This window comes from Scyliorhinus canicula, chromosome 11 (assembly GCF_902713615.1).
Source record: "Scyliorhinus canicula chromosome 11, sScyCan1.1, whole genome shotgun sequence".
Lineage (NCBI taxonomy): Eukaryota > Metazoa > Chordata > Chondrichthyes > Carcharhiniformes > Scyliorhinidae > Scyliorhinus > Scyliorhinus canicula.
In genome coordinates this window covers 39,645,330-39,658,779 of record NC_052156.1, presented here as the reverse complement: position 1 = coordinate 39,658,779, position 13,450 = coordinate 39,645,330, and the positions used below count along the sequence as shown (strand labels likewise).

At 46.3% G+C, this 13,450-nt stretch overlaps 1 protein-coding gene and 1 non-coding gene across 14 annotated transcripts in view; one reads left to right on the top strand and one right to left on the bottom strand.

Annotated features, from left to right (window-relative positions):
* Positions 1-13,450, top strand: part of LOC119974015 (ERC protein 2) — a 1,008,595-nt gene that overhangs the window by 369,629 nt on the left and 625,516 nt on the right. For all 13 annotated transcript variants that reach the window (XM_038812801.1, XM_038812804.1, XM_038812800.1 and 10 more), the window contains one exon: positions 2,464-2,631. In XM_038812801.1, coding sequence (XP_038668729.1) covers positions 2,464-2,631 — 168 coding nt within the window. The remainder of the gene's footprint in view (positions 1-2,463; positions 2,632-13,450) is intronic.
* Positions 1,370-1,451, bottom strand: trnas-uga. Its single transcript has one exon. It is a non-coding gene; the product is annotated as a tRNA-Ser (tRNA).

Below are 13,450 nucleotides of genomic sequence, written 5' to 3'. Positions count from 1 at the left end.
GGGGGGGGGGGGGGGGGGGGGGGGGGAGCGAAGAATCGAGGAAACCCTGAAAGCGCCGCAAATAGTGGCCACCGGCAGGAGCTCCTCTCGATGCGGCCAACCCGCTCGCAGAAACCACCGGAACCGGCCCAGTTCCAAGAGTTGCGGGGTGTTTTGATACAGGTGCACAAGCAGGTTCTTGCGGTGGACAGAGCACTGTCCCTGATGGGAGTCTGCTTGAATTTGATGGAGCAGGTTTAAACCTGCCTGGGGTTTGACCTTCCGACCACTGTTCCGGATGTTGTTTGTGAGGGGCTAGGTTGGTAACCACCCAGGTTCTAGTCAGGCTGCGTGGTGGAAGTAGTGATGCCATGTGCTTCGATCTTTGGAATGCTTGATAGATCCTGATCTTGCTTCATCCTTGATTTTGCCTTTCTTCATGGGCCTGTCAGGAGGACTTCCCTGTACCTCAGTTGTCATCCTGGACTTTTCTCCCTGTAGATCCTGTTGTCCACTTGATGTTGTCAATCCTTTCCTTTTTATAGGGAAGTGTATAAAATGTGTGGGATAACTGTTGGTTATCCTGATTTAACAAGTTTATTTCTTGTTAAGCTGCATGTTGAATTTCAGATTGTGGTCAGTCTTTATCCTAATTATATTTAGGCCATAAAATGCCCGATAATCATTGTGGTGGAGGAAGGAGGATGCTTTTTGTTGTCTCCCCCTGTCCCACATAAAAGGAAAATGAGCAGGTGAGGGGTAGACGGTGGGGATTGAAAGGATTAGTTTGTCCTCACTATGACGGAAGAAGCCCTTCCCCTTCCCCCAGTTTGAGCTTTTGGATTTTCTTTTCTTTCATTTTTAATTTGGATTTAGAGCGCCATGCTTTTACTAACGTAAGGTAACTCACCCTTGGCTCTGGGGTTGTTGGGATTTTTTTCCTCTTGTTATGGGCCAGGGTTTAGAAACTCCAAAGTATTGTATGAAGTCCACCTAACCTAAACCTTTATGTTGAATTTAGCTGGAATGAGCACCAGACCCTTCCCTTCAGGTGTAATCCTGCAGTCTTCCTAGACACTTTAATCAAAATAAGCTTTATTCTAAGAACTTAGTCAACATTTCTATGAACACACAGCAAGAAGTTTTATCAACTACAAACATAAAGATACCCCACAGCCACAGTAATCTATGAAAATGAAATGAAAATGAAAATCGCTTATTGTCACGAGTAGGCTTCAATGAAGTTACTGTGAAAAGCCCCTAGTCGCCACATTCCGGCGCCTGTCCGGGGAGGCTGGTACGGGAATCGAACCGTGCTGCTGGCCTGCTTGGTCTGCTTTAAACGCCAGCGATTTAGCCTTGTGAGCTAAACCAGCCCCTAAATGGTTATCGCTGCGAGCAGGGTTCGAACCTGCGCGGGGAGACCCCATTAGATTTCAAGTCCAACGCCTTAACCACTCGGCCATCATAACACTTATGTGTAACACTTAATGAATTCCCCCTTAACTGTTCCAATTCAAAAACAAAATCCACTACCAAAAACCCCTATTCAAAGGCGCAGCCCAGCACACTGTATTCCCACTTGACTAAGACTGGTCTTTGTCCCTGTGCTTCTGATCCAGTTTTCAACCAGCAGATTCAAATTTCTTTCGGAAAGCAATTATATCTCAAAAGCCACCACCAAGGTAATTTTTACTGGAACAGATATTTAAAATAAAAATAGAGAGAGACGAGCCAAAACACTTATTTTCTCTGTCTACAGTTCAGTTCTCGAGAAATCATATTTGGCTCAGAATGTTGACTTTGTTTCTCTCTCCATGGATGCTCCCAAACCATTTGAGTATTTCCAGCATTTTCTGCATTTATTTCGCTATGGTGCTGCCTGATGTGTGGATAAGTCAGGCAAAGGATTTTAAAAAAAAATGTGACTTCTTTCATTGGAACATGGAAAAGAAATCGTAAAGCAATTTAATCATGGTGTTCGAAACTATGAAAAGAAGGGATGTTGTAGATAGAAATTGGCTGACTGTATCTGATAGTTGGTGGTGTCCAGGATGACGGAACATAGATATATGATTAAATGCAAGATATTTAGTGCAGACAATAGGAGAAATGTTTCTCCACAGAGGGTTGCAAGAGTATAGGAAACAAAACTTGAGTAAGGTTGTAAAGTAGAGATATTTCACTTTTTAAGGATAGTGGATCTATGCAAACACCTGGAATTAGGACTCGCGCTCATCTGGAGAATAAACACGAAAGAAAGTGGAGGACCAAACCGTCTGCTTCCATGTGGTAATTTCTATATAACTGGTGTAGTTCAATATACGAAGATATCGAAACTTTTGTTTATGCTTGAATACAGGATAAAATTCTTAGTAAAATGAGAGTGATAGGCATTTTTGTTCTTTAGTCAGAGCAGTAAATTTGTTTGTAAAACCTCAAGTATTTTCAGATTGGATTATATGCATCTGTTTTCTTCCCCAGGTTGATGCATTGAGGTTGCGACTTGAGGAAAAAGAAAGCTTCCTCAACAAAAAGACAAAACAGCTTCAAGATCTTACAGAAGAAAAAGGAACACTAGCAGGAGAGATACGTGATATGAAAGATATGCTGGAAGTGAAAGAGAGAAAGATCAATGTCCTCCAGAAAAAGGTAGACCTTGAACATAAAAACATACGAAATGGAAGGTTTCGTTTAACTTTTAAAATTGTGTTCAGATCATTTGTTGTGCTAAATCTTTTTTGAATGCATCTAGGTAACTTTTGAAGCCCAAAACTAAAATTGTGCAAGTAGCCCAAAATGAGGGAAACCCATCAAAGTTCATTAATGCAATGTCAACTGTTTCCATAAGCAGCTGTATCGAGGCTTTATTATTTTATCCAAGAGTCTGTTTAGTGTATTGCATATTTTTGGATATTCCTGTCAACAATCTTGCATTTGTCTATTGCAGTGCAGCTTCACCAGTAACCCAGTGAGTTTTCAGTAAATTTAATCAAATTGTTAAGATGTGATCACACTTGGGTGTCCTTGATTATTCTTGTTCTCTATGTAAATGGTTATGTCGGATATGCCAATGCAGCCTTGAGCTTGAGCTTACTAGTGCTGACAGCTAAATAACATTTAATCCTAATCTTTGCCCCACCACCATGCTATGGATGCTATTCTGGCCACTGATGCAAATCAAATCAAGATGAAAGTTATGTTTATTGTGATCCTTAACGTATTGTTTGAAAAATGGTTTGAAAGTTTGATTTTGTTGCTTTAATTCCATCCATATATTTCCAATTTGCACTGGGTTGATTTAAAGTCAGTCATTATTACAATAACATTGATTTTACATATTGCTCATCTCATATACCAGATTAGACTTTTCCATTAATTTTGCCCTTTGCTGTTAACTGGAGCCAGGCAATTTTACTTTGTGGCTTCTCTTGGGATCAATTCACTTTATTCAATTTCCCGGTTTCACTGTGCATAAATCACTCGTCAATTTTCTTTCCACCACCTTGTTGATTCATCAGCTGCTTACCTGTCCACAGATGCTGCCTGACCTGATGAGTATTTCCAGAATTGTATGTTCTTATTTCAGATTTTCAGCATCTCCAGTATTTTGCTCTTGCAATACACTGTACTTTCTGTCACAGAGTTTCCTGTTGTCACACATACATCCTTCAGGCAAGCATTTTAGGATTTTTTACCGTGGCCTACATTTTATTTGAGTCTTGAATCTATTTATGTTGGATTTCTTTGCTTGGATTTGCTTTCTCCCTTGTTATCTATTTTCTTTTTACAGTGTTAGGCATTACTTTGCAACTTATTTCAGCAAAGCATATTTCCGAAATCTATTGAAAGCCCATTGGTACAGCCCACCTCTTCTGTATTAACCTAATTTCGTCCACAACCCAATTCCATTAAGCCAGCATCAATTTACTAACCATTCATATGCCTCCCTAATTGTGTGATCTAATTCCCTGCCTCTTCCAAAGCTCAGTAATAATCCAGAGAGCAGACTCTTTCATTCAATTTCCAATCGTAAAGCCCTTTGTCAACGCACTTTTGATCTTTAATTCTCTTATACTCTTCACTATTTGCATTTCTAACCCTATTCGACAAATTATAGATTTTTTGGATGAAAGTAACTGTTTATAATTGCTCCATTGAATTTCCTTAAATAAGAACTTGCGTTCACCGTTCCACTGATTTTTGCCTTGTTCCTCTAATTTGCTTTACCTCAGTATCTTCTTCTAAAGTGATGTTTCCCTTATCCTGAAACTTCATGGGCTGGATTCTCCGCAGCCCCTGCCGAAATCGCGTTTGGCGCGGGCGGAGAATCCATTTTTACTCCCGTATTTGTCCCGGCGCCGCTCCAGCGATTCTCCGGACCCTGGAGAATCGCTCGTGTGCGATTTACGCAGCACAGCTGGGAGGCCATTGCCAGAGGCCCTCCCAGTGATGCTCCAGTCCCGACCAGCTGAATTCCCGACGGATTGGTTCTAATCACGTCTGGCCCGTCGAGACACTCGCACGGCAGCTGCGGACTCAATCTGCGGCTGCCCTGATGGGGGGATGGGAGGATCAAGTGCTGGGGTGGCGCCTTTTGGGCGGCCGGGGCGGCGATCGGGTGGGTTAGATGGAGTGGGGCAGATTGTTGGGCCTTTGTTGGTCCAGATCCGCCGGCTGAGTCCGCCATCGTGGTTGGCACCGCCGTGCGCGTGCACGGACTCAGAACCGGAAGTGCGGGGGCCTGTATCTGCAGCGAAAGCTGCGAGAAGCACTCCGGGGCCCTGCCAGTCCCCTGCAGGTAGGTGAATAGGTCTTAATTTTTTTAAGGAAAGTCTGACGTGAAATGCCAGCGTTTTTACACCAGAGTGGGGACATGTCTTGATTGAAACTGATATCTGTCCCTTAATTCCTCCTCCTACTTGCCTCAACATGCTCTTTATACAGTTTTCCGGCTCATCACCATCCTCCGTTGTCTCTTCAGTTATGTCCAATATCAGTCACAGAAAGTAATATTGAAATGAACAAAAAACATAGAAAATTACAGCACAGGAACAGGCACTTCGGCCCTCCCAGCTTGCGCCGATCCAGATCCTTTATCTAAACCTGTTGCCTATTTTCCAAGGTCTACTTCTCTCTGTTCCCCACCTGTTCCTGTATCTGTCCAGATGCATCTTAAACAATGCTATCGTGCCCGCCTCTACCACCTCCGCTGGCAAAGCATTCCAGGCACCCACCACCCACTGCGTAAAAATCTTTCCACGCACATCTGCCTTAAACTTTCCCCCTCTCACCTTGAAATTGTGACCCCTTGTAATTGACACCCCCACTCTTGGAAAAAGCTTGTTGCTATCCACCCTGTTCATACCCCTCATAATTTTGTAGACCTCAATCAGGTCTCCCCTCAACCTCCGTCTTTCCAATGAAAATAATCCGAATCTACTCAACCTTTCTTCATAGCTAGCACCTTCCATACCAGGCAACATCCTGGTGAACCTCCTCTGCACCCTCTCTAAAGCATCCACATCCTTCTGGTAATGTGGCGACCGGAACTGCACGCAGTATTCCAAATGTGGCCTAACCAAAGTCGGATACAACTGTAATATGACCTGCCGACTCTTGTACTCAATACCCCGTCCGATGATGCGGATCCTGAATAAATACTTCGCTTCAGCCCTTTAGAGAAGAGGCATTCTCAGACTTACTTGAAATCAATTGGGGTATTGCAACAGTTAAGATAGAAATATTGGAGAAACTAACCAACCTCAAGGAGGACAAGAGCCCAGGATCGAGTGAAGAAGCCCAGGACCGAATGGGCTGTACCCCAAAAAAGAGGTGAGGGAGCAGATAACAGGGTTACCAGCATCTAGATTTAAAATTTAACCTCAAAAGAAGAATAGCACTAATAGAATGGTGAAGAGCAAATGTAACTCTATTTTTGAGAAAGAGCAGATTTGTAGGCCAATGAGGTAGTTTAGATGGTTGGTGAGATGCTGATTTTTCCAATCAGCCAGACATCACTGCATCAAGGTAGTGGCAAATACCATTTTCATTGGTGGGGGGGAGCCAAAGGTTTTGGCACCATTGCTAGATTCCCCTAGGCCACCATCAAGGCTCCCATGGGCCAATCAGTTGTCTCCATTAACAGGAAGAGATTTTATTCCCTCAATATCCAAATCATCTGTAACCACTGCCAGCAGACCCTATATGTTGTATACATTACTCTGGGGGCAGCCACATATTTATATTTTCAGGCACTCACAGGTGCTGCAACTTTTCACAACCTCCCTCCCACACCTCGTAATTCTTGCTGACCATCGATCGCCTCACGGTGAGATTTGGGCACCTGGATCAATTGGATAGCACTCTTCAATATGCTCAGTGAAGGTCTCCTGGATAGTGATGGTCTGCTGTGTACAACACAACTTGGCTCTGCAGAGGGTGGGGGGCCTGCCTGCTGACTACATGGTGGAGCATTGGCAACCTCAGATGATGAAGATGAGGAGCTAAGCATCCTCTCAGACAGGAGCGGCTGATTGAGGGCGGCAAGGTATGAAAGCAAGGGATGTTTTGGAGACACGTATACTCGCTTATTTCAACTGGCACTTAGCACTTCAACAATCCAGCCAATTAAAGTTCCGCATGGCAAGTACACAAACGCCACTCGCCTCTCCACTAAAACTTGTTGGTTCTGCAATGTGTAAATGATGAACACTAACTGTGGTCATTTCCAGCTGGAATTTGAGTCGACAAATGCCACTCTTGCACTGCCAGACGGCCACCAACGCTGGATTGAAGCTTTCATAAACCAAATCATACATACCTTACATTAATAAGAACAGAAAAGCAGAGAATCATTAACTGTCTCATCACTTGAGGTCCGCATGCATGGTGTATGCTTTCTTAATTCCTTTTTGCATTTTCCTCCATCGTGCTCCTCCATTACTCTCAGCTGCCTCGGAAGCTGTCTGCTGGCCTTGGTGCCTCAGAGGCTGTCTCACTGACCTTGCTGCCTCAGAGGCTGTCTCCCTGACCTTGCTGCCTCGGAAGCTGTCTCCGTGACCTTGCTGCCTCAGAAGCTGGCTGCTGGATTTGCTGCCTCAGAGGCTGTCTCCCTGACCTTGCTGTCTCGGAAGCTGTCTCCCTGACCTTGCTGTCTCGGAAGCTGTCTCCGTGACCTTGCTGCCTCAGAAGCTGGCTGCTGGCCTTGCTGCCTCGGAGGCTGGCTGCTGGCCTTGCTGCCTCAGAGGCTGTCTCCCTGACCTTGCTGCCTCGGAAGCTGTCTCCCTGACCTTGCTGCCTCAGAAGCTGGCTGCTGGCCTTGCTGCCTCAGAGGCTGTCTCCCTGATCTTGCTGCCTCGGAAGCTGTCTCTTTGACCTTGCTGCCTCAGAAGCTGTCTGCTGGCCTTGCTACCTCGGAGGCTGGCTGCTGGCCTTGCTACCTCGGAGGCTGGCTGCTGGCATTGCTGCCTCGGATACTGGCTGCTGGCCTTGCTACCTCGGAGGCTGGCTGCTGGCCTTGCTACCTCGGAGGCTGGCTGCTGGCATTGCTGCCTCGGATGCTGGCTGCTGGCCTTGCTGCCTCGGAGGCTGGCTGCTGGCCTTGCTACCTCGGAGGCTGGCTGCTGGCATTGCTGCCTCGGATGCTGGCTGCTGGCCTTGCTACCTCGGAGGCTGGCTGCTGGCCTTGCTACCTCGGAGGCTGGCTGCTGGCATTGCTGCCTCGGATGCTGGCTGCTGGCCTTGCTGCCTCGGAGGCTGTCTCCCTGACCTTGCTGCCTCGGAAGCTGTCTCCGTGACCTTGCTGCCTCAGAGGCTGTCTGCTGGCCTTGCTGCCTCAGAGGCTGGCTGCTGGCCTTGCTGCCTCAGAGGCTGTCTCCCTGACCTTGCTGCCTCAGAGGCTGGCTGCTGGCCTTGCTGCCTCGGAGGCCTGCCAGCCATACGCTGGTTGCCTGATGCCTGCCATATTGAGGGAGTATTGCACATGTACAGGAGGTTCCTCTGCAAGGCAGCTTGAGATGCTGGTGTCACTGGCAGAGAGGTTGCTGAACTGCTGTTTTCATCAGGAGAGTGCCCAGTGCAGAAAACAGCTGCTATTTCTCCCTTTCAAGCACATTTGTACCTCTCTGCAGTACCTCTCTGCTAACCTGAGATGGATGAGGATATGGTGGACACTCCAGATGTCTCATCCATAGCTTTACCACTGCTCCCTAGTGCTTAAAGACAAGGTGATGTCGGTCTGTGCGCACTCTGGCAGTCACTGACTGTTCTAGTTCCCAATCGCACTATAAAGAAGGCCACCCACGCAGAAGAGTGCAGAAATCTCCCTTTCATGGCATGGATGGCTGACTCCTCCAAACCAGAATGCAGATACCCTCTGGAAGCTCTGTCAGATCTTCTCACACATATTGCAATCCCAGACCAGACCCCAACAGTGGCTAGGACACTGGACCGAAATCCCAATATTTTAGTTCATTTTAAGACAGTGCGGAAAGAATGATTTGCTGCAGGAGTGATTGAAGGAAAAATAGAGCTTTGGTATTTCCAAAACAAAACTTGATTGTAAACACTATATTAAACTTTTTCACTTCACACCTGAAAAAAACAGCCTATGGTTACACTTCAAACACGGCATCAATTTCCCATTAAACAACAAGAAAATAAACGTACAGTTCTCAGTTCAGCTTAAAAATCATCGGGGCACAAAGTAATACTTGCTTTACATCAGATTCTGGCTCTTGTTGAACCCCTTCAGACTCTGGCTGAATACCTTCAAGTAGCATCTTCAATTGGATTATTTCGGCCTCTTCCTGGGCTTCAGACAAGACTGCTCTGCTTTTAAAATATTATTACTGTTTTTTTAAACTATCCTCCTGGGAAAGAAAACTGCCTTCACTTGTTGCCAGATCAGACTTCATTTCCAAAAGCCTTTCTCCAAAATATAATTTCTCCACCCAGCACTGACAATCTCCCCAAGCTAATAAAATGAACTTTTCAGGGACTGAAAGGATATTAACTCCCCAGGGACTTCCCCAATCAAACCACTGTACATTGGGCCAGACCGATAAACATTCCTTTGTCAGTTTCACCATCTGGCTGCTAAAACATTGTTGAACCCTGCATAACTCAATTCTCCCCAAAAACATGGCCATTGCAGTCAAACACATTCTAACCCCAGGCTTTTAACCCTTAAATTACCCAATACTTTTATAATCTAATTTTCTTAAAATCTTCCAATTGTCACACAATTGACCTTCCTGCCCCTCAGATGACTCCAGAGATGCACCATCGGCTGAAGGTTTAGCATGGGCCTGGTCTTCCACAGCCGCCAACTGGCAGTGGCCTCCGTTCTCGTAGCCTATGACAACTGTTTAGCCGCATGTATGGTACTTGTACTAGGTTATGATCCTGAATCTGTTCACAACTGCATACCCACCTAGGTAAAAATATCTGCATTAATGGAAGATACAGGGGAATGATGTGATGCAGAACCCTCCTGAGAAACCCCCCGCCCACCCTTCAGGAGTGGATGAGAGTCTCCTGGAGACAGCAACTCTCTTCCTGCGATTCGCCTGAGAGAAAACGGAATGATCAGCGTTTCTCGCTCCTCCAGACAGGAACCCGTAGTATCGGCTGCAGGTCGCATAGATGTCAGGGAATTGGAGCGCACATGAACGCACGCCTCATGTTCGCCTGAGGTTTCCCTCATGTTCACCGATGAGGCAACCCATTGTCCTGTGACTGAACTTCGGCCTCGCTGTCTGTGATGGAGCAACCACTCTGATAGCCTGTCAACTCCAGAACCAACTCCTCCATTGGAGTCAGCCTGGTGATGATCAGGACTCGACTATTGTTCCATGCCCCCCCTCCCTGGCATTCTGGGCCCTCTTCTCCTTTTTGGGGGGGGGGGGGGAGAGAGAGAGAGAGAGAGAGAGAGAGAGAACACAGGAGAATAAACTAGTGGCTACACTAGAACAAAGACAGCACCTAATAATTTTATACACTTGATGCAGTCTCTGGAAAATATCATGCTTATTGCACTGGACCACTTTTGAGCGATTTTAAAGGTCCACGATGCCATATTTGCACCCACCTGACAGAGTTGCAGCCAGTGAATGCCGCAACTTCCACACATCGACACCAACACAAGGGGCACTCCCTCCCCAGCACACCCTTACACATAACCATTTTGTCACTTGAACTTCTCTGCTTTTCAAGGGTGATTACTCATTTACAGTACGATAGTCAGTGTTTCTGGATGACTTCATGGCTGCTGGCCTCTTCGGCGACCTCTGTTTAGACTTGCTTCATGAGGCGGTGAGGTTTTCTCCTCTACCTGGGGAAGAGAACCACCTGCTCTGCCTGAGTGTCCTGTAGGAAAACATAAAGGGAGCCAGTATTGAATGATGAGGCCACCGAGGATCGCACCTCTGCCAGACCCTCAAACGGGTTTCAATTGCGTCTTTGATGCGAGGATTGTGTGTCACAGTCTACTAGCTATAATGTTCATATAGAGGTTCTTAGAGGCTCTTGTTTAAAACTGGGTTCGGGTGCAGACGGCCATTTAAATACGGTGTCAGCACTTCCTTCCGTAATGGACGATCGCCTTGATTCCCGGCTCCAGAAGCTGAATGTTGGCTTGCGGGTAATTGGCTATCTGTTCCTCGATCACATTGCGAATGGAGAACAAATTGGGAGGACCTTTTTCCCTGCTTCCAGTTCTTACTCCACATCCCCACCGGGGATGTCCCTTAGCAGCCTTTGCTGAGATTACTGTTGTTCATCCTATACCAGGTATAGTTTTGAAATTTGTGGATGATCTCAGTAGGGGAATAAAGGTAATAATATGGAGGACTGCACCTAAGTATATGAAAACGTTAACAGGCTTGCAGAGTAATTGTATAAAGGACAAATGATATTTTTGATGTGGTTCATTTTATTAGGAGGAATAAAGAGGTTTGGAAGTTAAGAAACTAAATGGGAAAGAGCAGCAAAGAGAAATGGGAAATTACCAAAAGAAGCAAATTAAGTTGATAAAGCCATAAAGAGGACAATCAAAGGTCTTTACTGCTGGAGGAACAGAATAGAATACAATAAACAGGGAGTTAATGTTAAATTTATATAGCACCTTAGTTAGACCACTATTATAATCTCTGTGGGGACCAGTTACTTTTAAAAAGAAATCTGAACTCTCAGTTATTAACTGCAAGAATTATGCCACAAGATTTCAGATTTAAAAAAGGTTACTGGACAAGCGTCAAACAAATCAAGGACCGCTAACTTCTTAAAAATAAATTTAGCGTACCCAATTATTTTTTCCAATTAAGGGGCAATTTAGTGTGGCCAATCCACCTATCCTGCACATCTTTTGGGTTGTGGGGGCGAAACCCATGCAGACACAGGGAGAATGCAGACACATGGACAGTGACCCAGGGCCGGGATTCGAACCCGGGTCCTCAGTGCCGTAGGCAACAATGCTAACCACAAGGACCGCTAACTTAACTATATTTTATAAATGCTTATACTTAAACCCCAAATCTCAACCACTTACCGTTCTACTTCCTTTTCCACCCAAGTGTTCCCCTATCCAAGATTTTGAAGGCTCCTTCGCTTCTCCTGGAATCAAACCGAGGTGTGCCATAACTCTCAAGAATTGAATTTGCTTCTCCTCCTTTTTCCCACTATTCTCTGAGATATGGTGGGCGCAATTCTCCGCTCCCCACGCCGGGTGGGAGAATCGCGGGAGGGCCGGGCGGATCACGACACGCCGCCCTAGCACCCCCCCCCCCCACGATTTTCTCTCTTCTCCCCCCCCCCCCCCCCCCCCCCCCCCCAAAAATGGCGTGTCGTGGATTCTCCGGCCCGGATGGGCCGAGCGGCCTGACAAACCCGACCGGTTCACGCCGGCGCCAACCACACCTGGTCGCTGCCGGCGTGAACATCGCGAGACAGGTAAGTGTGGGGCCTGTGGGGGGGCGGAGGGAGGATCGAACACCACGGGCGTGCTTAGGGGGTGACCGGCCCGCGATCGGTGCCCACCGATCGTCGGGCCGGCGTCTCTAAGAGACGCACTCTTTCCCCTCTGCCGCCCCGCAAGATCAAGCCGCCATGTCTTGCGGAGCAGTGGAGGGGAAGACGGCAACCGCGCACGCGCGGGTTGGAGTCGGCCAACCTGCGCATGCGCGGCTGACGTCACTTAGGCGCCGCCGTCGCGTCATTCTCGGCGCGCCGCTTTGACCCAAGCATCAAGGTCCGGCGGCCGGGTTTCTCGCAACGCCGCTCCTAGCCCCCTTGGGGTGGGGTGGGGGGAGGGGGGGGGGGGGGGGCGGGGGGGGGAGAATATTGTGCGAGGAGCGGCCTCCGACGCCGTCGTGAAACTCAGCCGAGTTCACGACGGCTTTCTCGATGCCACGCGGCATCGGAGAATCGCGCCCAAGATTTCATGAAATTCTTCCATTGGGATCTAGTTCTATGAACCCTCCAATTCTCTATCAGCTCACAATTCTGGAGTCTGCAGCTTAATTGTGGATCTCCTTGCCGAGACTATTGCTGAGTGGCAGCAAATCAGAAACCCCTTTGGTTTCAGATAGGCCCCAGATCCAGGTCCCCAGCTCCTAGCAGATTCTCTGCCTATCTCAAAGTTGTTGAGATGCTGACTGTTTCTGTGAGAAATCTCACAGATAAAACCTAAATTGCGAATAACACTTCCCTGCGATCTATTCCCATGGCAACGTGGCAGATCTGGTATGTCCCAGATATAAATTTAATTTAATTAACCTTTCCTTCAAAACACCTTGATTCTGGGATTTGCTTGAATAATTTATATTGATAATAATGTCAGCTGCAATCTTAACAGAGCCATTGGTTCCATTAAGATGCTAAGAGAGGACCGCCTGTTTATTGTTTTCACACCTTTAACTCTCACCCCTTAGGCAAACAAAGGTCATCCTTTGGTAATTATCTCCGGGATATTTACCAGTTTCTCAAACCCTGGCCCTTTTCATTTATCCTGTATTTTAAAATAAAATCAGTTGCGAAAACTACTAGTTAAACTCCTAAGACATAAAATTGGATGTCTTTAACATGATATTTGGAATATTGTGCTCAATTTTGGTTTCCATATCACAAAAATACACTGAAGCACTTGAGAAATTGAAAACAAGATTTCTAATGATGTTTCCAGCATTGAGAAATTTCAATTGTCTGGGTAGATTCAACAGGCTGTTTTATGTTTCTTGAAAGCAGAAAACTAAAAGGAGATTTAAAATTATGGAGTGCAATAGATTTGAATTTAGGTTTATTGTCACATGTACCAAGGTACAGTGAAAAGTATTGTTCTGCGTACAGTCCAGGCATATCGCTTCATACATAAAAACATAGAACATACGATAAATACACAATGTAAATGCATAGGCATAAACATTGGGTGAAGCTTACGGAGTATAGTGCTACAACTGTAAAGAAGATGCAT